The sequence below is a fragment of the Heliangelus exortis genome, chromosome 1, assembly GCF_036169615.1.
Source record: "Heliangelus exortis chromosome 1, bHelExo1.hap1, whole genome shotgun sequence".
NCBI lineage: Eukaryota > Metazoa > Chordata > Aves > Apodiformes > Trochilidae > Heliangelus > Heliangelus exortis.
The window spans coordinates 167,100,686-167,123,716 of record NC_092422.1 but is presented as its reverse complement, the minus strand read 5'-3'; the positions used below and the strand labels follow the sequence as shown (position 1 = coordinate 167,123,716).

Here is a 23,031-nt window from a genome sequence, read left to right as displayed (position 1 = left end):
TGAATAAAGTGCCACTGTTTGCTTTATCTGCTGTTGCAGCCTATGCCCAACAGATGTCACATATGAAATTCAAATTACATCTTCAAATGGAGCATGACTTGGTAATGAATAATTCAAGATATATACTGAAAATTAGAATGCTGGTTTTAAACAGTGCGTATCTTAGCACAGGCAGCGTCAGTGGAAAAATACTCACCGATTTATCTGGCCATTTTCCACCTCTGTGAAGTCATTTGAATCATTGCTGTTGTTATCATCTTCAGGGACAGTCATATTCTGCAATTCAGTCTGCTCCAATCTATCTTTGAGAGGCATCCTGGGTGAGGAACTTCAAGTGTTTCTCCAAATATTACTTTTTGGTTGGTATCCTGTGAGTGAACTGCAGCCACAATGTCAGCAACCTAAATAAAACACAAGAAAAAAACCCTAAGATGTATATCACTGACAGCAGGAAATATCACTAGAAGAAACTGGAGAAACATGTCCAAGAGGGATTGTCCTTACCAACCAACTTTATATTGTTAGAAGGACTTCAGGTTATAACCTAAATGCATTGCAAATCAGCAGTATCCTTATATTCCTCAATGAGATTAACTTCACTAACTTAACAGATTTACCTGGTCCCAAAACCAACTGCTGAAGATAGTACTTATATTCATAAATTAGCAAGCAAATAAATACTATTTGCTTCAAGAAAAAAGATTAGCTACCTATAAATGAAAGAATAAAAATAATTTGCTTGTCCAAGTCCCACTTCAATATTCATTGTTCACCTTCTGTATGTTCTCCATTCTTACTGAACAATCGAAAATATATTATGTCTGTGCTGATGCTAAGTGGGTGGAAAGGAGGGATGGTTTTCCCTGTGCTCTGTTCTACTAATATCTGTATTCCAGGTGTTTGAATATGTTAAGGTTTTCTGACAGTGATGATGTGCAGAGGATGCTTTGTGTATGGTTAAACTTACTCTGAACAAGTACAGAAACAGACAAAGCCAAATCCCTAAGCCCATGTATCATAGAAGAAAGAGTAAAGCATATCTTTTGTCAAGCAGTTATTATCTAGAGATCAGGTGATCTCTCCTCTGATAGATGTGTTACAGAAAGGCACCAAGAATAACACCAAAGGCAGACCAGACAAGTCTGCTATGGTGACATATTTCCTCATCAGCAATGCAAATCAACAGAAAGAGCAATATTTTCCGGAGTCTGACTGCTCTCAGCTGAGCTACAACTCCAGCGTGGTGCTGAGGCAACAGGATGTTATTCACCAACAAGCTCCTGCACCACAACTCTCAGTTCCCGTTTTGTGAATTAATTTCCTGCAGTCTTGCCAAACAACTACTCACCCTGGGGTAGGTGATCGACACTCAGATGCTAGATTAATTCGGGGGATATTTTAAAATTCCCAGAGCTACCTCCCATCCAGCAAACTGCTCCCATGCAACCAAGGAGGTAGGAGGATCCCTTCTGCTTTGTTAAGGTGGGAGGCCACAGGTCACTTGCTCAATTATGACATCTGCCTGCTTCAAACCCAGTTTACGGAACCCGGTACTTCTGGTGTGTAGCACATCCCCATCATGCAGCAAAGGGCTCTGCAAATGAGCTCTTTCTCCCCCACCCCCCCAAAATACTTTCTCAGAAATGGAATTTTATCTTGAAGTTTACATGTGCTCTGAACTTTTCCTCAAGAGCCCGAAACTGTCCAGATTTCGAGTGCAAAGGTTGAAGGAGACCCTTGAAGATTACAGTAGGGCATAATCTGCTCTTTTCTACTGAAGGAGCATCTGTGCACATGGTTAGGGTGGCAGAAGCAGTGTGGTGCAGACCAGTACCAGGTTAGTGAGGCAGATATGATCTGGGTCCTTTTCAACCCCTCTGCAGTGGAGATTTCCATTACAGATATCAGGGGAGCAGCCGCTTGGGTATAAAAATGTTGGGACAATAAAAACAAATCCATTTATTTAGGCTGCTGACAAATAAATGTAGATTGGCAAGCAGAGGGTGGTTTTAGCAGTGACATTCTGGAGCAGTCTTCCCCGAGGCTTCAGGGATAAAATAGTCTACCTATTTTGGAAGGGAAGCATGATCTTTTTATAAAAGGATAAAGCCACAGGAGACGGTGACTGCTAAGGTGGCAAGGACTGAGCCTGCTGAATCCTGAAGCTTCTTGTTCCTAAAATGAGTTCCTAAAATAAACGATTCCTTAATAGATGGTACAACCTCTGTATTGAGATCTGTATCCCTTGGCATTTAAAAATCTGTGTAAAGGTTGGTCTAAGATTCAAGCAGAACAGCTCTCCCTTTGGTCACCATTTTGCATCATGGTCTTCCCCAGGAGGCTTTTCAGGACTGCCTTGACATTGCCCGTTCTTAATAAATTCCCCTTTAAGTGTTTCAAAAGCAGGTGCTGAAATTAGCAGTCATGTGAGGTGCTGGAGAGCAGACTTCACAGTCCAGTGACGTACAGCTCCAGATTCGCCGCTCTGCTCCGTGGTAGCTGAAATGCTGCAAGTCCAGACTGGCAGCAAAATGGTTTGTTTGCAGGGAGGCTTTGCAGAGCTAAAGGGAAAACCCTTTCCTATTTATCCAAAACTCTGATTCTACAGAAAAATGACTGAATGAAGACAGAGCAAAATCTTAGTGCAAGCAGTACCAGCTGAAGCAGACTCAATCATTTACAGGAACTGGATGGAATTGATGATCCTGATGGGTCGTTCCAACTCGGAAGATTCTATAATTCTATGATTCTATGATTTTATGATTTCAGCAAGTCCCTGGTTTCACAGATACAAGTTGCTCCTAGAGACTCATGGCAGCAAGCTGACCTCTGAGTCTGCCTCAGGTCCTCACTAGGTGAAGTGATTTACTAAAAAAACACCAAATAAAATAATATTGTTGTGTGAAATAATGCATTGCACTTCCAAGTATGAGAAAACCTGATCTCAGTGCCAAGACTTGAGGACGGTGAAGAGAAAGCAGTGGGGCTGGGGACCAAAACTTCCAGTCACAGCATGAACTCATGGCAGGTCTTTGGCAAAGGATATCCACCTCATCCTTAGTACCTCCATCTCTAAAATTAAGATGATAATAGTGGCAGTAGCACTTAGCTTGTGAAGCCTTTGCAGGTTTAACAGGAAAAACATGATAGAAGTGCAATATCTGGGAAAAAACCCACTATGTAAACTGCAAATTTTTGGCAAACATAACTTCACCTTAAGACATATTACAGAGCCAACCCTTTGACATTGCTAATCACTCCACAGTTAGTGGAGTAGAGGTGGTCACATGATTTCCACTCTCAAATCACTTGTTTTAAATTTCAAACTCGTGGATGTGATAAACCACAGATTCAAAAGAAAATCTACAATCTGAAAGGGTAAGGTTCATGTCAACCAGCTTTATTCCCTACAACCTGGCTCCTTGCTCATCACTTGGCCTCAACAGGGATGCCTGGTGCTGCCAAAGGACAGTCCACCCTGGTTGCAGCCATGCAGAGCTGCTTTCTGTGAATGCAACAATCTTTGCTCCCAAAGGGAGCTTTGCCACTGGGATAGCTGTCAGGTGCAGGTGCCACTGACCTGCAGAAAGATGACTGTACAACTTGAAAATGTATAGAGAGGTGTTTTACTCAAGTGCCGGGTGCAAGGGGGGTGCTGGAGTAACTCTCCTCCTAACTCTCCTAACTCTCTCCTCCTAACTTGCACACCAAACCCGTGCCTAGGCTCTTGTTATAGACACTGAAGTTTTACATATTCATTAGATTTCACATTACTCCTCTACATATGCATCACCTACTCCTGCTTTGTATTAAAATTAGTCCCAAGAGGTCATTTTCATAATCTCCTCCCTCCTGCACTTGCGTAATGTCTCTTGGTGGTGGTCGAGGAGATGAAATAAAAATGAATGAAAGGTCTTTCTTTACGTAAACTTTTCACCTTCTCCTCTCCTAGCATGTGCATTTCTCCAGTCTTGGCCAGGCCGACAACGTGTTCTGTTTCTTATCTCAAGGTTGCTACAGCTATCATTTTAGCACATATATTTCCCTTGTAAGGTGATGACTACCTAAACAATGTCTTAGTTTCTATTAAACAAGCATTTTATGTTAGCTTCTATCAGGTCAATATGACCCCTAGACAATTACTAGTAGGCATTTTATATTAACCCTCACATCACCACTGATGCTGTGGGAAGACAAAAAAAGTTGTCCCAACAAATAAAAATTCACCATATGTTGATGGTAAACTACACTGGAAGCATTCTGCTTCCATTCTGTTCCGATATTTTTGATGAATTTAATGAAATTTCATTAAATAAATGCAAATAAAAAGAGCTATATTGGCAAAAGTTCCGAGGCAAATCTTTTTTCCTAATTCACATTCAAAGGCAGTAAATTCTAATCTGAAAAGTGACTGGCAATCCCAATAACTTCCAGTCTCTGTGCCTACTACTCTCCTCGGTCTTGAACCTCCCCCCAAAAACCGAGAATTTCCAGAAGCCAGCTATCCAACCCTTCTCTCCAAAAACACACATAGTAAACCAACAAGAAGAAGTAAGAATTTAACATTTGCTCCAAAACAAGTTTACAAGAGGAGAGATTTTACATAAGTTAGTCACTCTGGGGAGAGAGTTGTTGAGAAAAGAAAAAACAAGAGAGCAGTTAAGTTTTATCACCGTCCGCCGGCCGAGGCTTCAGGGCTGATCGTGAAGTCCCACGCGCGGCGGCTCCGGTCCCTGTCTGGGAGGGAGGGAGGAGGATGGGGAGGGAAGGAAAGGGGTAGGGGCAGTTCCTGCTTTGGTCCTCTTCTCCCCTTTTTTCCTCTGGTGCTGTCCCAGCCGAAGTGGCGGGAGAGGAGAGAGAGAGGGGGGTGAGAGGGTGAGAGAGAGAGAGAGAGACTGCCTTCTCCTCTTCTGAGTTTTTACACCCCAAAAGGGGCTCTGTCTTTTCACTGGCAGGGGCTTTTCCACGTCTATAATTTCTTATATAAATTGGGCTTCTCTATAATTTATTGTATTCCTTCAGTCCTTGCTATCTTGCTAAGTTTATCAGCTGTCTTTGACAGCGTACCAGGAGACCTTCTGATTAGCAGTCTTATCTTTAGGAGCCTGTCAGGAATGATACAAAACAGAACTGAGCTAAGTTTGGGGTAAAAATCTGTTAATTGAAAATAGTTTTGAGACATTTTTAAAAGAGTATAAAAAATGTTGATTCAAGGGGCAATTTCATGTTTTCAAAGTGTTTACATCAACAAGCCATTAAAATACATTCCAAGAACTGGGGTAATTTTCTCTGTTGCCTTCTGAAACATAAAAATAATAACAAATAAATATAACAACACCAAAAAAAAAAACAACAAAACAAAACAAACAAACAAAAAAAAAAAAAAACAAACCAAACCAAACCAAACCAAACAAAACAAACAAACAAAAACACCAAAAAAAAACCCAAACCAAAAAACCCCAACCAAGCAAACAAAAAAACCCTAACACTTGCGACTCCAGTTTTCTGGCTGTTAAAATTCCGTAACAGCAGTAATGGTCTCAAATAGTTTGTATTTGAAAAAAATATGGTGATGCTGACAATCTAAATTTATTTCTACTGATAGCTAAAACATGAATCCTTTCTGGGCAGTACCTGGAAGAGATGTACATTTCTTGTAAATGACATCATGAAAAAAGCATCATCTTAAGACAGACGACTGCCCAAAAAAGCTGACCCAGTATGTGGGAGGTGTTCAGGTAAGTGGTTGAGCTGGACACTCTCTTGCCTGTCTCTGGGTATGGTTTTTGCCACGTGTCCTTGCATGCTCACTGGGCACTTCATTCACTGCTTGCTTCCGCAGTCAAAAGGTCTTGGGGATGGCAAATATTCATGACACACTAAGCAGTTTTAACTATGGAATTCAAGATAATTTGCTTAAAAGCTGAAATATGACTCAACTTTCTTCTCAGAGAGAGTTTTGCCAAGAACTCTTGGTGGGATACAAATCATCAGAATCCAGTGCTTGAGCTTCACACGAGCTGTTTTTATTCCTGCAAAGCCTGAGATGTGATACATCCGTCTTTGCTCATACTTTTGTAAGTTCTTTCAAAGAAGAACAATATGACCACCAAGACTCCATGGGTATAAATAATGTAACGCCGAGTCTGCAACTGCATACAGAGTATTCACTTAAGTTACAAAAAGCAGTAATAGGCTTTACACATAACAGTGTCACGTTGGAAGACAGGGAAGCAACTATCTCCTTTTTGTTCAGCATTAGTGAACAAAATTAGTTAATAGGGAAGCAACTACCTCCTTTTTGTTCGGCATTAGTGACACCTGACATGTGGAACATAAAGCTCCCGCTTTACTCCTCATCTACGGGGAGGACAAAATGGAGAGATTAGACAAGAGCCACCGAGATAACAAAGAGCTTGGAAATTAAAGACTGACTCACATCCACTGAGCAAACAGCTGCTGTGCTTGAAAGGTCATTGCCTCCAGCTCTACTGCCCCTCTGCAGCAGGCTGCAGCCATGGGAGAAAGCGGCTTCACCACGGCCCTGCTGGTGGCCCAGCCCCGGTGGCCACGGAGAAGCACTAAGGTGCCAGCATGCATCCATCAAGCCCACCAGGCTCAGGGCAACGTGGTGGCTACAAGGCCTTCCAGCTGCTGCAGCTGTTTGCTTGGTGGCTGCAAGCCATCCCCTTTCATTTCCAGGCACTTTCTCTCACAAATCCCGCGTTAGGGCTCACAGTGTTAGGGGATGGAAAGAGTTAAGATAAGGTGAGAGGGAAGCAAAGTGACAGAAGGCTTGGGAAGGAAGCTGGGAAAAGGATGCTGTAAAAAAGAAGCGGTGGAGCACAAATGTGGATTCGCAGCCTTTCCCCTGGTACTGTGTGACCTTGTGCTGCAACAGGAGAAGGGATCTGCTCTGCCCTGTCGCTCTCCAGGCTGCCCTCCCGTGCTGCCATAAAGAAAGGGAAGACAGTCCCAAATTGAGTCTCGACAGGCTACTCAGCTGATCAAAGGCAGGCAAATAAGAAATCATAAAATCCCAGCCTGATTCACACGGTGATTCATTACTTTAGGCAAAACACTTAAAGATGAGCCATAAAGGAAAATGGTTTTAAGTACATTTTTGTTTTGAGCCCTTCCCAGTCAATTTAGGGAAGGCATTTGGCAGAGGAATATAGCTACATTTTTTTCCTAATTATATTTCTCTGTGAAATCCTCTCAACAGCCTTGGTTTTGCTGAAGAGCAGAACACACCACCACAAATAAATGAACATTTGTCTTCCACAGAAATGCAAGTGGAGCCTTATGGGTTACAGCAATGAAACCAACTATCCAGATGTATTTGTAAGGGTTAAACAGCAGCTCTGAAATTCTTACTTAAAATATTTTTTGTACCTCAGAAGGAAGAACGCTTTACATAAGTTCATATGTAACTCACTTTTCCTTCTGCCCCAGTTTAGAAGTGATTTCTTTCCCTTGGTTTTCTTGACTGTAAGAGGCTCGGAGAGGCATTTACATGATAAGCTTACACAAATATTAATGCACAATTTCAACATGAAAAAGCTGCCATTTTTCCAAAGAGTAGCCACACAAACTTCTTGGATTGGATTAAAATCACAGTAATAAATACCAGTCAAAAGAAAACTCAGTTCAGGCTTAGAATATTTCAGTATTCCCACAATATCTCATTTGTCTTCTCAATACAAACTTCTAAATTGGTTATTGTCACACCATGTGCTAGATGTTTTTCTACAGAAATGAGCAAGCTGAGAAAAAGGCAGAGGAGAGCATGGGAGGACGGAGAGTCCCATTTCTGCTCTGTCACCAGTCCCCTCCTGGCAAAAAACAAACTCCAAAACATGAAAACCCCAATGAAATGTAGGACAGACACCCAAGAGAGAGCCTGCAAGCAGACCAGCTGAAAAAGCCCTGCCTCTGCTTCCATCCTTTAAAACCCTTGTAAAAAGCAAGATTTGGACACAAAGGACAACTGATCCTCCATGTTCTATGCCAGCCTGCAGAAAGCCTCAAACAACTCGGAGGATAATCCTCTGTGCAGGGGTATGTGGAGCATGGTGTTGGCTGCCAACACATCTCCCAACCTCACCCAGGCTGGAGAGCCCAGTTTATCCAGCTACAGCACAAGCAGTCTCCAGTGGGAGGCCAGAGGATGCTGCAGTGTGCTTCTGTGAAGTGCTCTCTCTATGGTGCCTCTTAAAAACAAACCAACAAACAAAAAACAGCCAACAACCCACCCTCCCGGAAAGGCAAAGTCCAACAGGAGTCATTCAGTAGGACAGCCAAGCAAATCCCATTTTAGTCAGTGATTTCCACCCAGCCACAGCTGAAGGCCTCTGCTCACCAGCAATATGGCAATTCCTAGATTTCAGACAGGTTTTGCCAGCAGATTTCAGTTCAACTTCAGCATGGGCTCCTAACCTGAAAAGGGCAGTTTTTGATACTCTGTATCCTTCAGCAACAGATGGATTTTCCTCTCAGAGGGATTTTAATCAAAGTTAGCTCTGCCGTGGCAAGTAAAGTAAAAGTGAGATGGAACGATGCTCTTTCTTTCTTCCCTTTAGCTGTTTTTACTTTGGATCTAAGACAGAATGTCTTTTGTTTTCTTTTATTATTATTTTTTTCTTCCAGAACGTATTTTATCAATTAACAAGGACCCTTTGCCAACACTTTACTTTCATAACAATGGCTGGCCCATGTTGTTTTGCTTTTCAAGGTGTAAAACCCAAACAAAGCTAAAGGTGGAAAGAAGCACCAGAAAGCACAGGCTACTATCTTTTGGAGCATAGGTTAGTAGAAATGCCTCAAAACGGTCCATGGGACACTGAATAGCCTGAAGCCATGTGGAGGGTTCAGCTGGTGGCACAAGCAGGCTATAGTTTCACCTCCCATAAAACCAGCTGCCAAGCACCGGCTTCATTTCAGTCCTCCTAATGTCACATAAACAAAGCACAGGTTCACACACTTCCTCGTCTCCGCTTTCACGAGGAGATACATCTTAGCTACAGGTTGAACAAACTCTCCCAAACAGCCGAACAAACCCTCTGGCGTAACAGCAAGCTGGATGCATACACGATTTTACACATATGCCATGCAAGCTGCAAGGCATACCCAGGCATTCGGCACTCAAACATGGGCCCCCCTTCTTTTTTTTTTTTTTTTTTTTCTTTTTTTTTTTCTCCCCCTCGCCTCTGGCTCCATAAAAGCGAGGAGCTTAGCTGTTACTATGTATTTACGGGCAAACACACACACACACACACACACACACACACACACACACACACACACACGCGTGCGCACCGTGGGCCCTGCCTGCATTTTCTGAATACCGTAAAACTTCCATTGACCCTAAGGCAGCCCCGGCTTTCAGGGAAAGGTAGGAACGCTCCCCAGCAAGGCAGGGCTAAGCCCGCGGCTCCACATCTCTGGGGGGAGGGCTGCGGCACACGCGGCCCAGCCGCGCAGTTCCAGCCACATTTGCAAGGATAAAACCAATTTATAGATTTTTAATTTTTTTTTTTTTTTTTTTTTTTTTTTTTTTAATAAATTCGGCCGGTGAAAGCTCGTAACTAGTGACCGCCTTTTTTTTTTTTTTTTTTTTTTTTTTTCCCTCGCACACCGCAGCGGCTGGCCGCGGCAGCATCCCAGCTGCAAGCCCCCCCGCCGTCCCGCAGCCGCGGAGAGGTGGATACCGCATGGCCGGCTCCGGCCCCCCGCACAGCGATCCCATCCCATCCCACCCCATCACATCCCATCCTATCCCACCCCACCCCATCCCCTCCCGGAGCCGCTGCGCGCATTTTTTCGGGTTTGAAATCCTCCGCGCCCGGGAACGAAGAGACAGGGTTTGGGGTTGGGTTTTTTTGGGGTGGGGGTAAGGGCGGGCTGCGCACACGGCGCAGACAAAGCGCGGTCCGCGGCGAGCTCCGGCCTGCGCTGCGCGGCTGCGGCGCGGAGACAAAGGCTGCGCGGGGAGCCGCGTCCCCGTCCCCCCCGATTGCATCAGCTGCTCTCTACCTTCCCGAGGTAAACCCACGAGGATCGCCCCAGGTATAATCCACTCTCTCTCGTGGGACCCGTCCAGAACACCAGGATGAATAATTACGGTTATAATAAAATAAAATTTTAATAAAATAAAATAAAATAAGAAAAAGGGGCGAGAACGAGGGGAAATAAAATTGGCGAAAGGCAGACGGCGAGGAAGATGCCGCTCCTCCTCCCGCCGCGGGTGTGTGCGTGTGGAGGTGGGCGGGCGGGCAGGCGGGAGCGCGCTGGGCGCGCCACCGCCCCCGGGACCGGGGCCGGGGCTTGGGCTGGGCTGCCGGGTGCGGCGGAACGCGGAGACACGCGGAGCCCCCCGGGGGTCGCCCGCTCTCACTTGTCCCCGGGTAGGAACCCGCCGGCACCTCCGCTCCCCCCCCCTTGTACTTTCAGAACCTTTCTTTTTTAAAGAAAACCCACTAAACAGCAATTTATTGCAATTTAAAAAAATATTTTTTTCCTCTTTTTACTCCACGGCTCGCCCACAGGAGTAGCCCCCCTGGCACGCTGACCGGATTTTTGTGTCGTTTTCCCTGAAATGGCCTCGGAAGATCTGGCATCATCATGTTACCCAATTTCCTGTTTCGTCATGCAAAATGTATATGCTGAAAATGCTACCATTCTGAGAGAGGTCAGAGCATTTCAAACTGGGGCAAGACACGATTTCAGATGCAAAGGGAGGTTTGATGGACACATGATTTGCCATAGCTTGTTATTTCCATAATAATCTTTATAAAGCATTGTGTGAGCGTTTTGGCTTGGAAAAAACCAAATAATCTACCAAAACTTTTTAAGAGCAAGCTTGAAGCAAGATGACATTGCAGCTGACAGTTTGAGACCACAGTCCTTGGTTTCACCCTATGAAATGCATGACTTGCACGAGGTATATCACAAGGCAAAGAGTGAAAGGATGCTGGAGCATGCTGGAGGTTTTGGGTTTGGCTGTCAATCTGTAGAGGGGAGATGGCCACTGGGAAACTGTCATGGTCCCTTTTCCCGCAGCTTCTTGAGGTTTTTGCTCTGGAAGATCCCCTCCTGGGTCTTGAATGTCAGGCCAAAAAAGCAGATGACAAAAAGGAAGAAGAACTGTGGTTTTCAAATCACCATCTTTGCACATACAGGTTGGATTCCCATTTCAGTGCTTATATTGCACTGGCTTTCACTAGAGCAGTTCCTTGAAGGTGAAGTGCAGTGCAAAGAGTAACTTAATTAACACACATTGAGCCCTGCCAGGACCAGAGCCACATCATTCCAGTAATGAGAGTGAAGCCAGAGGAAGAGCTAGCTGCCCAAAGTCCTTCAGCCAAGAGCTGCTCTTTCAACACTTCCTTGTGAACAAACCTCTCTGGGGCCCACAGCAACACCTGGTACAGCCCCACAGAAATTTCAGATCAACAAAGAATGTGGGGTCCCAGCATCTTGTGCAGCCCCATAGAAATTCCATGACAAAGGTTTTGGAGTGGGATTCAAAGCTGGGGGGCTTGACTCCTTGTCTAGCCCTACATACAAGGCACCCTACCCTTGGGAGAAGTGCAGAAGAAAGAATTTGCAATTCAGTCTTAATCAATTAGGCCTATTTATGACACTCAGACACCTCCTCAGATTACTAAATTAAAATGTGTATTATGTGGTGGCTGTGGTCAGGTGGTATTTTTATAGAGAATAGGAAGAAACTCTTTCAGTTTCTTTCTTTGAGAAAAAAGTGTGTCAGGCTGACTGTTGTTTGAATGGCTGTTGATTTGATGCATTCTGTTACCACCGTTCATTTTATACCTGCAAAGGCAGCTGTTTTCTAACTTACAGCTAATTTGTCTCTTACATTCTCATGCACAGTCTTAGAACAAAGGTAATTATTTTTCACGTAACTTGGAAAAGAAATCTCTTTAGCTTATTTTTAACACAGCTGCACAAAAAATTTTAGCACTTTTCAGAAATGCAAACATTTTACTTTACACTTTCAGTGTAAATTCAAATTTCTACACTCTTCTTCTTAATACCTTTTTGGTTTTTTAGCATTGTTGGTTCCTTTTGCCTTGATATTCTGTGAAACCTTGATGCTTCTGACCAGCATCTTCTAGTTCTAGGTTTTATAATTTCTTACAAGTTTTTTTTTCAGTAGTTTTTCATACCATTTGCTCCTCGTTGACCTTATTCCCCCCTCCTGGGCTGTTATCTTTATCCTTGTCACATATGATCTGCTCCTAAATCTGGCTTCAGATACACTGAAGATCCATGAATTTGCTCTTATATTTCAGGCCCATCGTTTTTCTTCCTCTTGTCTGTCTAGAACTGGCAGTTCTCTTCTTGGATGCCTTTCAATGAACTTTCATCTCATCAAAATGGATCCCCTTCCCTTTCCTCTGAAATAGCCCTGAGCCTCTGACTGTGATAACACCATTCCCATCCTGCTTTTGTTCAGACCTGCAACTTCCAAATATTCTTTAGATTATATTTCATCTGCCTGAAATGCATCAACAGCCACATTCGTTTTCAGAACTACACTCTGAAGTGCAATGTTCTTCCAGAGTCTGGACAAATTCCCTTCTCAGATGTCCTTCAAAAATTTATGCTTATTGACTGACTTAAAGTGTCTAGTGGAAGCTGCAGGTATTAGGACAAAAACCATACCTATATAATGCAAGTGAACTTAAGACACACCAAATACTTCATTTTTTGGACCAAATTATCACATGTATGAACATTTGGCAAGCTTCTTCATTCACAGTTTATGAATGCTGTTTGATTCGGGGACCATTTTACTGAAAGTGGGACTTGATTGGCTTCTTTGCTATCTTTTGCTCCCAAATTGCAGTGAAGCCTACAAGAGATTCCAAGCACAATTTTTGCACGTGGCACAAAGCTGATGACAGAGGGTCATTAAATTTGGATGATTACCCATTCAAATATTTTACCCCTGGGCTATATATATGGCTACAGCCCAAAGGAAAGCAGCTTCTGGAGTCAGAGATATCTGTGCTTGGGGGGAGGGGATTCATGGCTGACATGACAAGCCTGACAGGAGCTGGAGGTGCTTACAGAGTTCTCTTCACCTCTATTTTAGTTCATGCATCATTGGCATGTTTGAACTTACATGTTAGTTCTTGTGTGAATGAGAGGAGAATAAAAGAGAACAGACTAGAAGTGGAAAGCCAGCTGAAGGAGAAAAATCCTGTGTTTTGCAGAAAACTGCTTTCTGCCAGTAAGTGACTTTGAACATCTTTGAAGTCTTTGACTGGCCTTCAAGAATGGCCACAAGGAAGCTCAGGATGTAGGCAGGGGCTGATTTTGCACCTCTTACTACATCCACATCTTGTGCTAGTTGAAGTTTTTTTTGTTTGGTTTGGTTTGGATTTGGTTTTTTGTTTTTTGTTTTGTTTTAGTTTGGTTTTGGTTTTTGGTTTTTTTTCTTTAAAGAAGACATTGGGTCCATTTGATGCAGAAAGCTAAGGTTTGATAAGGCAGCATCAAAGCTACAGGGCTGCCTACAGAAGGGGTTCTCTTTCCAGAAGTAGACTGTGAGATTCTCTTCCCACCAAGGCTTCACAGAAACTGTGGGCTCAATACATTTTGCAGATGTGCTGCAAGGAGGAACAAAGTGCTGTTAACTACTTGGGCTGAGGCTGATTCAAGCCTAAACATACCGCAGGTCTCCCTGAGGTGTGTGAACTCTTCCAGGGTGGTACAGTGAGCTATGGCACTGCCTGGTGCAAGTTTCTTCTAGGAAATCAAGTGAACTATTCAACAAATATGGTTTCTCTAGTCTGTGATACCAAGGATTGCTATCAGACAAAAAGAAGGGTCTGCTGGAAACCTACTGCCATGTTAAAAGTGTGCTGGTGCTACCAGGGTCTTGACACTGATTCTTTGACATCAGTTGAGAGGGGTATTTTACCTAGCAGCTGACAAAGGAAGAACATCACTGACTACGATGTGCAATGTGCAAGCTGTACATGACTGGTCTTGCACGATCCTCTGAAAAGAGCTGCCCACACTTGTCACAGGTTTGTGAACACTGATAGCATCAACTGTATTTAAACATGTGCTCAGCCTCCTCCAACTCTGCATGTTCAGACAATGGGTTTTCAGGGACTGTGAAATCTTGCGTGCATGTCTGTGATTCTGTGATGATCAGATGGTATCATTGGTTACTTTCCTGGCCAAAGTGAGGGATACAATTACAATGACTAATCCTGGTTTAGCAGGAGGATTTCTCCTCTGCTCTTCCTCTTGAGATCAAGATTTCATGCAACAAACCAGGTAGTTGTGTGCTTTTTTAACTTACCTTCTGATCATCTGCTCTAACTTTTTTCTCTGGCCAGAGAATCCAAAGGTTTTGTTTGAATACCAAGGTTTCAAACTTATTGCATGAGGCTAAGGAACTAGTAGTGAATAAGCCAAAAATATTTGCAAGTAAGGTAAATGCCTGTAGCGATACTAAGACTTTCATTTAAGCCAACTTTAAAAGTATGTGTAACAAAATGTTCTTTTATCTAGTTATTTTTAAGGCATTGTTTCTTACTATAAACTTACAATGCTGTAGTTTAATTAATATGGTCTCAGTAGAAAGTAAAACTGTAATCTTTCTTAAGTGAGTACTTTGGCCATTTTACAATACAAAGAGGAGATCCTCTCTCCCTCAGACATGAATATTTTTTGCCATTCCAATTGTATAGACTAATTTTAAAAGCTTGCTCAGTGTTTTGAGGGATTAGTACATATTATGCTGGGTTGCCAGAAATGGTCCTGGCAACTTGAAACTCCTAGTGTCATTATAAGGCATGGTTGTGGAAGATGGGATGCATCTGGAAGCATGAAAAAACTGATAATTGTTGTGAATTAAATCATACTAAAGATAATTTCTTTAATCTGGGACTGGCCTGCTAGTGCACAGACCAGTAATTGAATTTTCCTCTGTTTAAATAGATAGATTAAAAGATACTCGTATGAAAAAAAATAATACGAAAGTTTAATTCAGAATTTGTGTACCAAATGTTATGTCTATAAATCCATATCGTCAGATAGAAGCATTCCAAGTTGCTGATCACTTCTTCACTCCTGAAATGAGTGAAATTGGAATAAATGGGCGAATTCTTATTTTTGACAATTCCTATCTAATAAGATGACATAAGATTTTCAGGATGGTGGTAAAAAGATGAACTCTTTAAATCACCACAATAAGCAGCCAAGCATTCTAGATTAGCTTTACTTGCAAGAATCGCATAGTAAAAGAGTAGATGACTAGATTAAAATTAAGTCCTCTGGAAACATCTTTCTATCTAATACTTTTTTAAAAAGAGTAAGCCAAAACAAAGCTGTTGTCATGCTCAAGGGCATGTCTGGAACTATGGCTGAATTACAGAAGAAACAGTAAGTTATTTAAAAGCTGAAAGTGTTAACAGATCTGTAAAACTGGGCAGGTGATTCACACCGTGCTCAGTACCCATCCCATTGCTCCTATGGTGTTTATGTTATCTTTTGCAGTTCTTTAAAATGCAAACAAATTCCATTTTCATTAAATCTAAATTAAATCAGTGAATAGCAAAACTTAATCCATAATTTACAAGGCTTAGGGTATCATGTATTCCATGAAAGTCCTTCCCTAGAGACAATGACAGTGCTGTAGGCCAAAGCAATGCTCTGTGTGCCTGTGTTCCGGGGCTGTTAAAAGAGCATCCATTTAATCCTGTGTTCATAGTGGAGTCAAATTCTGTAGAAAAAACATTAAACTGATAAAATGAAGCTAACTGGAACTTCATGTTATAAATATAGCAAAGCTTCCTGATCTGCTCAAGACAGGGAAGACTCCAGCACTGCTTCCCCCGAGCCTGCCTTGCAGCGTGCAGCTGCTCAGTGCCAGTCACACCTCCCTGACATGCTATAGAGCTCAAGCTGCAGGTAGGGAAAAAAAAAGGCAAACAGCAGACAAAAATACCAAAGTATGCAGATCTACTTACAGTCCTGCTTAAAAACATTCTGAGGTACCTGCACGGTAACTTATTTCTCTGGTTTTGGGCTTTGTATAGCAGCTGTCATTAGAGTAATGAAGTGATTAGATCTGCTCTGTTGCCTAATTACAGGACTAGAAATTGCATGCAAGCCTGCAATCTAGTTAAGTACTCCATATCTGAATCCTCTGATTTCAAGGATAGTCTTTGGGAAATTACCTTTAGAGTACATCTTTTTTTTCTTTTCTTTTATTTTTAAAGTGCACTTGATTGAAATGAGGAGTCTGTCATATTGTAGAATTATCGATTAAGTACTCAGACAGTGGGTTTCATCTCTTAAACTCCTCAGATTTTGCTACAAGGTGCAAGTATTATTAGTCCCATTGCAGATTGAAAACTTGGAGAAAAAAATTAGAAAATATATAATTTAGTTAAGTTTCCTGTTAAATGGAGAACAAGACTGGCTAGTTCAAGACTATCATTTTCTTTAATGTCTATGGGGAGATCCTACAAGCAAAAGACCTTTTGTTGCATTTCTTTCAGATGGAAGAGCCTTTTGTCCCAGTCCTGGTGCTGTAGATTTTGGGTACAATATGAAACAGTCACAGCCTCCTGTTGGATGTAATACCTCCAAGTTTTCTTTCCTGGAGCAGCTCCTCTATCTTTGTAGAGTAACCAGGAAGTTCTGTGCAGTCATATTAATGAGAGGAGCACAGTATTACAAGAGAAAAGACATCTTAAAAGACTTCATGTGCCTGCCTTAATTTTACCAAAATATGCCTCTACAGAGGTAGATCTGCCTTCATGCCAGCTCCTATTATCTTTGGAGGTAGAAAGCTGAGCCTGCTCCCTACCAGCACCTACATACTTGTCTTCCAGCACCTGTATATTTGCCCTCCTGAAATGTGTTGCAGAGGTGGGCTTACATCTTTCTCCTGTATGAACTGACATCCCTATAATGTCCTAACTGGAAAGTTTGGTGTGACCAGAACATTTGAGTGAACACTGCCTGCCTTGTCCTACAGCCTCTTCTGCTAAACGGGGATTAGTGGAAGATGCTGTTCCCTTTACAACACATAAACCTCATTGTCTACACTCTTACAGCAAACAATGATTATCACTGGAACATACACAACTCAAACATTGGTAGAAGCCCTTCACACACAAAAAGGGATTCAGTAGTTTTGATTCCCACTGCATTATCTCTTCTACGAGTCCCTCCTGTTTTACCATCTGTTTTACACTGCTTAGTCAGAAGATGGGCAGAACAGGTAATGTTTAACAGAACTGAGTCACAGGAAAAGTACAGTAATATTTCTAAGACCCATGTAAAAGTCTAAAGGTTGGTTTAAAAGAAATTATCCTGAGGTAAGGGGTAGTAGAAAAAACTTTTACAAGATCAGAGTGCAACTCATGTTTTATTAGTAGGCCTGCTGTATAAAACTCTAAGTGAACAGAAGGCAGAAGATGTATAACAATATTATAATATACTATGATTTGTACTGCTATTTTATACCAATAATTGCATATATACATATATAGTGTATATTATATGTATATATCTACTATATCTCTTTTAGTAAAAATTAAGAAAAAAACAATAAAAAAACCTGGAAATAGGTTTAGAATGTGTATTTGGTGTTCTTAGTCCAAAATGGTCACCAGAAAAATCTGTCTTCCTAAAGCCTTGTCTTGGCAGCAGATCATAGCCTTATCCTGCAAATTTTGTGTACTTAGCTACTGAATTTGCTTTGGAAAAATTGTTATAGGCTGACATATACAAATTTGCCTGTCCTAATATGTTTTTACTATTACCATCATGACCTAATGCAGTTGTAAAAGGAAGGAGTAAGTGCATTTTGTAAATGTGTTCTGAAATATTAATGTTCCTTGCAAATGCTACCTAGTTCAGATTTTCTAAGAGATTGTCTTCCTAAAATGCTGTTTTCAGAAGTGCTGGTTTTGCAGACTCCATAACCCTGATTCACTCTCCAGCTGCCAGGGGGCTGTGGGGAGTTATGTCTTCAACAGTCTCAGGCACTGTTAGGGCTGAACGGAAGATCCCTGCAGTCAACAAAAACAGACCAGTACATAAAATATAGACTGAACTGAAACACTTTCCCAAATTTGGCCTATAATGGGCAGTCCAAGTCATAATTAGAAGTTACAAGGGTCCAGGGGGAAGGAGCAGCCTGAGGAGGGGCACGTCTCCATCATCGACTGTGGTTGCACAGATGTCTCTTTTGCTTTGAGACAGGCTGAGGCACGTGTTCAGATTAAGAAAAAAAACAACCCTCAAGCCTTGAGCTCATATCAGTTCCCAGAAAGGCCAGTGCAGAGGCAGAAGCAGAAGCAGGCAGGTGCAGGTGGCACACAGGATGCTTTGCTGACCCAAAATCTGCACTAGCGTTTTTAACCCACGTGAGCTGCAAATAGGGACGTTTCTGGGACCCCACTTCCCACTGCTGCACAAGGGATTTTTTTTCTCTCACCCCTTCTTGTTCCCTTCCCTGACTGAGTGCTTGAGAGTCCACACTGAGTTGTTGTTTCTCCTTACCAGAGCAGGTCCCTTTCTGGGACCCAGGCAACCCCAGTAGGGACACACCAACGCTGGAGGTGGCAGCAGCAGGACCAGGGTGATGGGGACAAAAGCAGAGTCACAGTGTTGCCACACTCGGTGAGGGCTGCTTGAAAATACAAGGGAAGGAGCAAGTGATGCAAAGCTTCTGAAATACTGACAAAATATGACACTTCATATGGCAGCCTGGAAGGAGGACCAGGGCTTGCCCTGTGACAGGAAGCACAGCCCTGCAAGAGTTACAGGGCTCTCTGGATTATAAAAACACCATTATTCCTGCATCCCAGGTAAATAAAAGAGTTCTGCATTTTTTCTTGGGTGCAAAAACACCCGGGGGTTTTTTTGCACTAAAGTTTATGGTTTGGTGCAAAGGTGAGGAACATGAAAAACTCAGGTGTCAAGTGACAGATCTGCTGGCAGTTAGAGACAGAAAGTAGCCAAGGTCAGCCACAGACTCTCCTCCTCTCTTCTTGGCTGAGACAGTACAAACCCAGCCTCACAACTCCTCCTACAAACCATCTAATACTTGGAGCATGCCCAGCACAGGAAATTTCAAGATTTTTGATTGTGGTTTTAAGAAACCCAAATCAGGACCTTAAATGAAAGAGCAATCAGACTTCAGGTCATGCCCACTGTCTGCAGTGAGAAACACTCAAAGAAACACTGCAGCCTCTGCGATGGGGAACTTTAGAAGCTGAAAATATGGAATATCAGAGCTCATTTCACTTGCATAATTCTGTTTGAAAATGTTCTGTGTTTAACCAGGGGAATGACTGATGGCAAACTGCTGGGAATCTCAGCCCACTCACAGTAAATATTCAGCAAGTAAAGAGGCAGTGTCCATAAATGATCAAGAAGCTCTTGAAGCTTACAGCACTATTCCATTATTACAGTCTGAGCATTTTTTAAGCAGAGCAAATATTTGCCTTAAATTTCACGGCTGGCTGTTGCTGGCAGTGTACGTGGCCTTTCTGGGCACAAGCATTCACTTGCTCTGTGTTTGCCTTTTGGTTTTCACACAGGAGGAGGGCTGGGTGGCAGTGTGTAGTATTACATACAGAAAGCTATTTGCTTTTCTCTGACGTACAGCTAGTTTGAGATGGTTACTGATGCTTTTCATTTAATTTCTCATGTGGATTAAACAAACATGTGCCACTCACAACAAACACTGCTGCTCATGACTCGTTGTGTTTCCTAACCAGGTAATCAATTGCCTGAAAATGCTGTGACAACAGAGTTGATGAGCTGTGTAATACGGGAAGGATAATAACCCAACCAAAGGCTGCCTTCTTCAGGCCTTGTGCACAAAGCAACAATGCACTGAGACTTCTGAAAATGGAGGCATTTTTCCTCATCATGTTAATCTCATGTTTGGAAAATTTCCTGATTAAAATTTGTAATTTCCCCCTGCCTTTTTCCTCACCTTTTTCCCTTTCGTTAAGAAGGGGCTGTGCTGTAGGTAACATTGTATCACGTTACACCATAAAAAAGGTGGAGCGCCTGTGTTATTCGTTAAGAACAGGAAAAAAAATTCTCTTTCCACTAGCTTTGGGGCATAACACTTTGGTAATGAAAATACCCCATTGCTAGCTCACCTGTCTTGCCCATTGTGCTGAGGCCACAGAGCTGATCCAGACCTCACCCAGGTACACGTGATGCAGGAATGCAGGGACAGTGAGGACACACTGTGCCCTTCCTCAGCTTGGTCATGATAAACAAAACTGAGGTGGTCCATACAGGGGTGTTGGAGTTATGGATTTTTATTTGCATGCCCTCTTAGAGTTTTGGAGTCCATGATGCACTTTTGGAGAGTGAAATAGAACTTTTAAAAAGAAGTTTTCTATCTACTCTTGAACTGTTCTTGGAAAATAGTAGGCTAGTTACAGAAATGAGCACCTCCTCCAGCATTTCTCCAGTGTAAAAACACTGTGTCATACAGAATTAACTCATATTTTACTTGGAAGTCTATCATTTCCCCTAAGAAATTATTTCTTACTGTGAAAGTGTTTATTTTCTCCTCTGCCAGTGACACGAGGCTATTAATGTCATTACATTAATGCTTGAACTGTTCATATCATTGTCATGCTGCTGCAGTAAAACTTGCCCTCTGGTTTCCAGTCATTTGGATTATTCCCTGGTAGCACATCATGCGGGTTGACAACCACCCAGGACACGGTTCTTGTGGATGGGATGAGCTAACAGAGGCTGGCAAGCCATGGTTACTTCTGAACATAGATGGCCTTCTTCAGGTGAGGTGTAGAAGCAAACTTCAAAGCTCAGTAGAATTCTGGATTGACAGGAAGCTGAACATGAGCCAGCAGTGTGCCCAGGTGGCCAAGAAGCCAACAGCATCCTGGCCTGTATCAGGAACAGCATGGCCAGCAGGTCCAAGGAAGTGATTCTGCCCCTGTACTCAGTGCTGGTGAGGCCACACCTCGAGTCCTGTGTCCAGTTCTGGGCCCCTCAGTTCAGGAAGGATATCGAGGTCCTGGAGCAGGTCCAAAGGAGGGCAACCAGGCTGGTGAAGGGACCCCAGCACAGATCCTATGAGGAGAGGCTGAGGGAGCTGGGGCTGTTCAGCCTGAAGAAGAGGAGGCTCAGGGGAGACCTCATCACTCTCTACAGCTCCCTGAAAGGAGGTTGGAGCCAGGTGAGGGTTGGTCTCTTTTCCCAGGCAACTCTCAGCAAGACAAGAGGGCACGGTCTCAAGTTGTGCTGAGGGAGGTTTAGGTTGGACATTAGAAAGAATTTCTTTACTGAGAGGGTGATCAGACATTGGAATGGGCTGCCCTGGGAAGTGGTGGATTCTCTGTCCCTGGAGATATTTAAAAAGAGACTGGATGTGGCACTCAGTGCCATGGTCTGGTAACTGCAGCGGTAGTGGATCAAGGGTTGGACTTGATGATCTCTGAGGTCCCTTCCAACCCAGCCAATTCTGTGATTCTCTGATTCTATGATTTGAGGGAAGCTGCTTTGAGATGTGTGTAGTTTAGGCCATCTGACAGAAAAGGGAGTTCAGCCAAAGTGAAGAGGTTTGGTAAATTTGTCCCTGAAATGTGTGTGGGGGTAATGCATTACCTGTCTGATGTGAGGGTGGGAAGAGAGCAGACTGTGATATGCTATGAAACATAGTTAATAGCAAACTTAAGTTTACTGCTTCTATTTCAGGCCTGCACAACAACTTGTGTTCTTGCAAGATTTTTTTTTTCTTTTTTTTTTTTTTTTCAGATTAGGCCAGTTAATCTGGGAAAAGATATAATCTCTACCTGCAAACCCTGTCCTGCTTATGTTTTTATGCCTTATTGTCTACAATAATGCTACATTCTTTGATACAAATATAGATTGAATACAACTGATATATATGATAGCATCTTCTCATTTTCAATTTTACTGCATGTGAAGGAGATAAATATATTCTTGTGACAAAGGTCACAGAAGGAGCTAACAAAATTAAATCATGATCTTTACAGAACACTTCAGGTTTTGTAATGCACTTTTCTGAGAATACATGTGCTTTTGCTGATGTTTTTCTGTAGTTCTGTTTAAGATTAATGGAAAGATTTCAGTGTTAGTTCTCTGACATCCAAATGGAAATTTCCTTAGTTTATTTCCGTTTTCCATATCAGTTTTGGTCTGCATTTGGTTTGAGATTTATAATTTTGTCTTTTTTCCTTTTTACTGTTCCAAGAAATAGGTGTACACCTTTCAGACATTTGGGAAGTACTTTGTCTTTAATAGGAATGGCATATAATGATCTTACTGTTCTATTGTGATATTGTTTTCAGATATACTTTCCTTGCAGAGCTCTTTTTTTCAGACCCCAGAGTTAAAGAAATGAGCAACTGAAGTTCTGATAATCCCAAGCTAAATCTAAATCATATTTGTAATTCTAAAAATAAACCTAACAGCAAGATATAATCAGGGTTTACATGTGTCAGCTTCATTTGCAAAATCTAATTCTGACAGGAAATGGAAAACAAGAAAATCATCCTCAAAAGGATTCTAATGACTCCAAAATTTTAATATTTTTATCTTTTTTTCATTTGATCCTCTTTAAGGATTAATACAGTGCATCAGGATGGTGCCTCCTACCCAGGAAACTTAATGGAGGGAAAATAATGTTAAAAGACCTCATATCACAGCAGAATAAAAAAATGTTTGTAACAGGAGGAGAGAAAAAAGTGAGTTTAAAGGAAATAGTTGCTTTTTCATAACTTGATTGCTTGGTAGCATCAGGCAAGGACTGTCCTGATTTTCTCTGAGGTATCATCTTGGCTTCTGACCAGTGGGAAGGAAACACAGCAATATTGTTAGGTGTGCTTTTTGTCTCTCCACAGACACCAGTGGCTTGGCCAGCCAGCATGGGGCTCAGGGAAGCCCTGGCTCATGCAGCTGAAAAAACTTGAAATAACTTCAGGTCCATTCTCTGAGAAGTTCCTGAAAATGTTT

At 42.4% G+C, this 23,031-nt stretch overlaps 1 protein-coding gene and 1 long non-coding RNA gene across 6 annotated transcripts in view; one reads left to right on the top strand and one right to left on the bottom strand.

Moving 5' to 3' along the window:
- Positions 1-10,342, bottom strand: part of SLC38A1 (solute carrier family 38 member 1) — a 42,852-nt gene extending 32,510 nt beyond the window's left edge. Inside the window, exons 1-2 of one of the 4 annotated variants that reach the window (XR_011723907.1) lie at positions 10,036-10,263; positions 197-401 (exon numbers count right to left, since the gene is read on the bottom strand). Coding sequence is in view for 3 of the 4 variants with exons in the window: in XM_071733528.1 (XP_071589629.1) it covers positions 197-315 (119 nt within the window). In the remaining variant the exon portion in view is untranslated. Of the gene's footprint in view, positions 1-196; positions 402-1,348; positions 1,501-2,467; positions 2,657-10,035 lie in introns of those variants that run through there. The other 3 variants (XM_071733528.1, XM_071733530.1, XM_071733529.1) reach the window with 3 other exon arrangements.
- Positions 9,282-20,864, top strand: LOC139791386 (uncharacterized). Of its 2 annotated transcripts, XR_011723909.1 has the most exons (5): positions 9,282-9,394; positions 10,548-10,690; positions 16,548-16,794; positions 18,565-18,869; positions 19,785-20,864. It is a non-coding gene; the product is annotated as an uncharacterized lncRNA (long non-coding RNA). The 2 variants fall into 2 exon arrangements; XR_011723908.1 differs by lacking the exons at positions 9,282-9,394; positions 10,548-10,690 and adding an exon at positions 13,853-14,316.
- Positions 20,865-23,031: the final 2,167 nt, after the last annotated feature.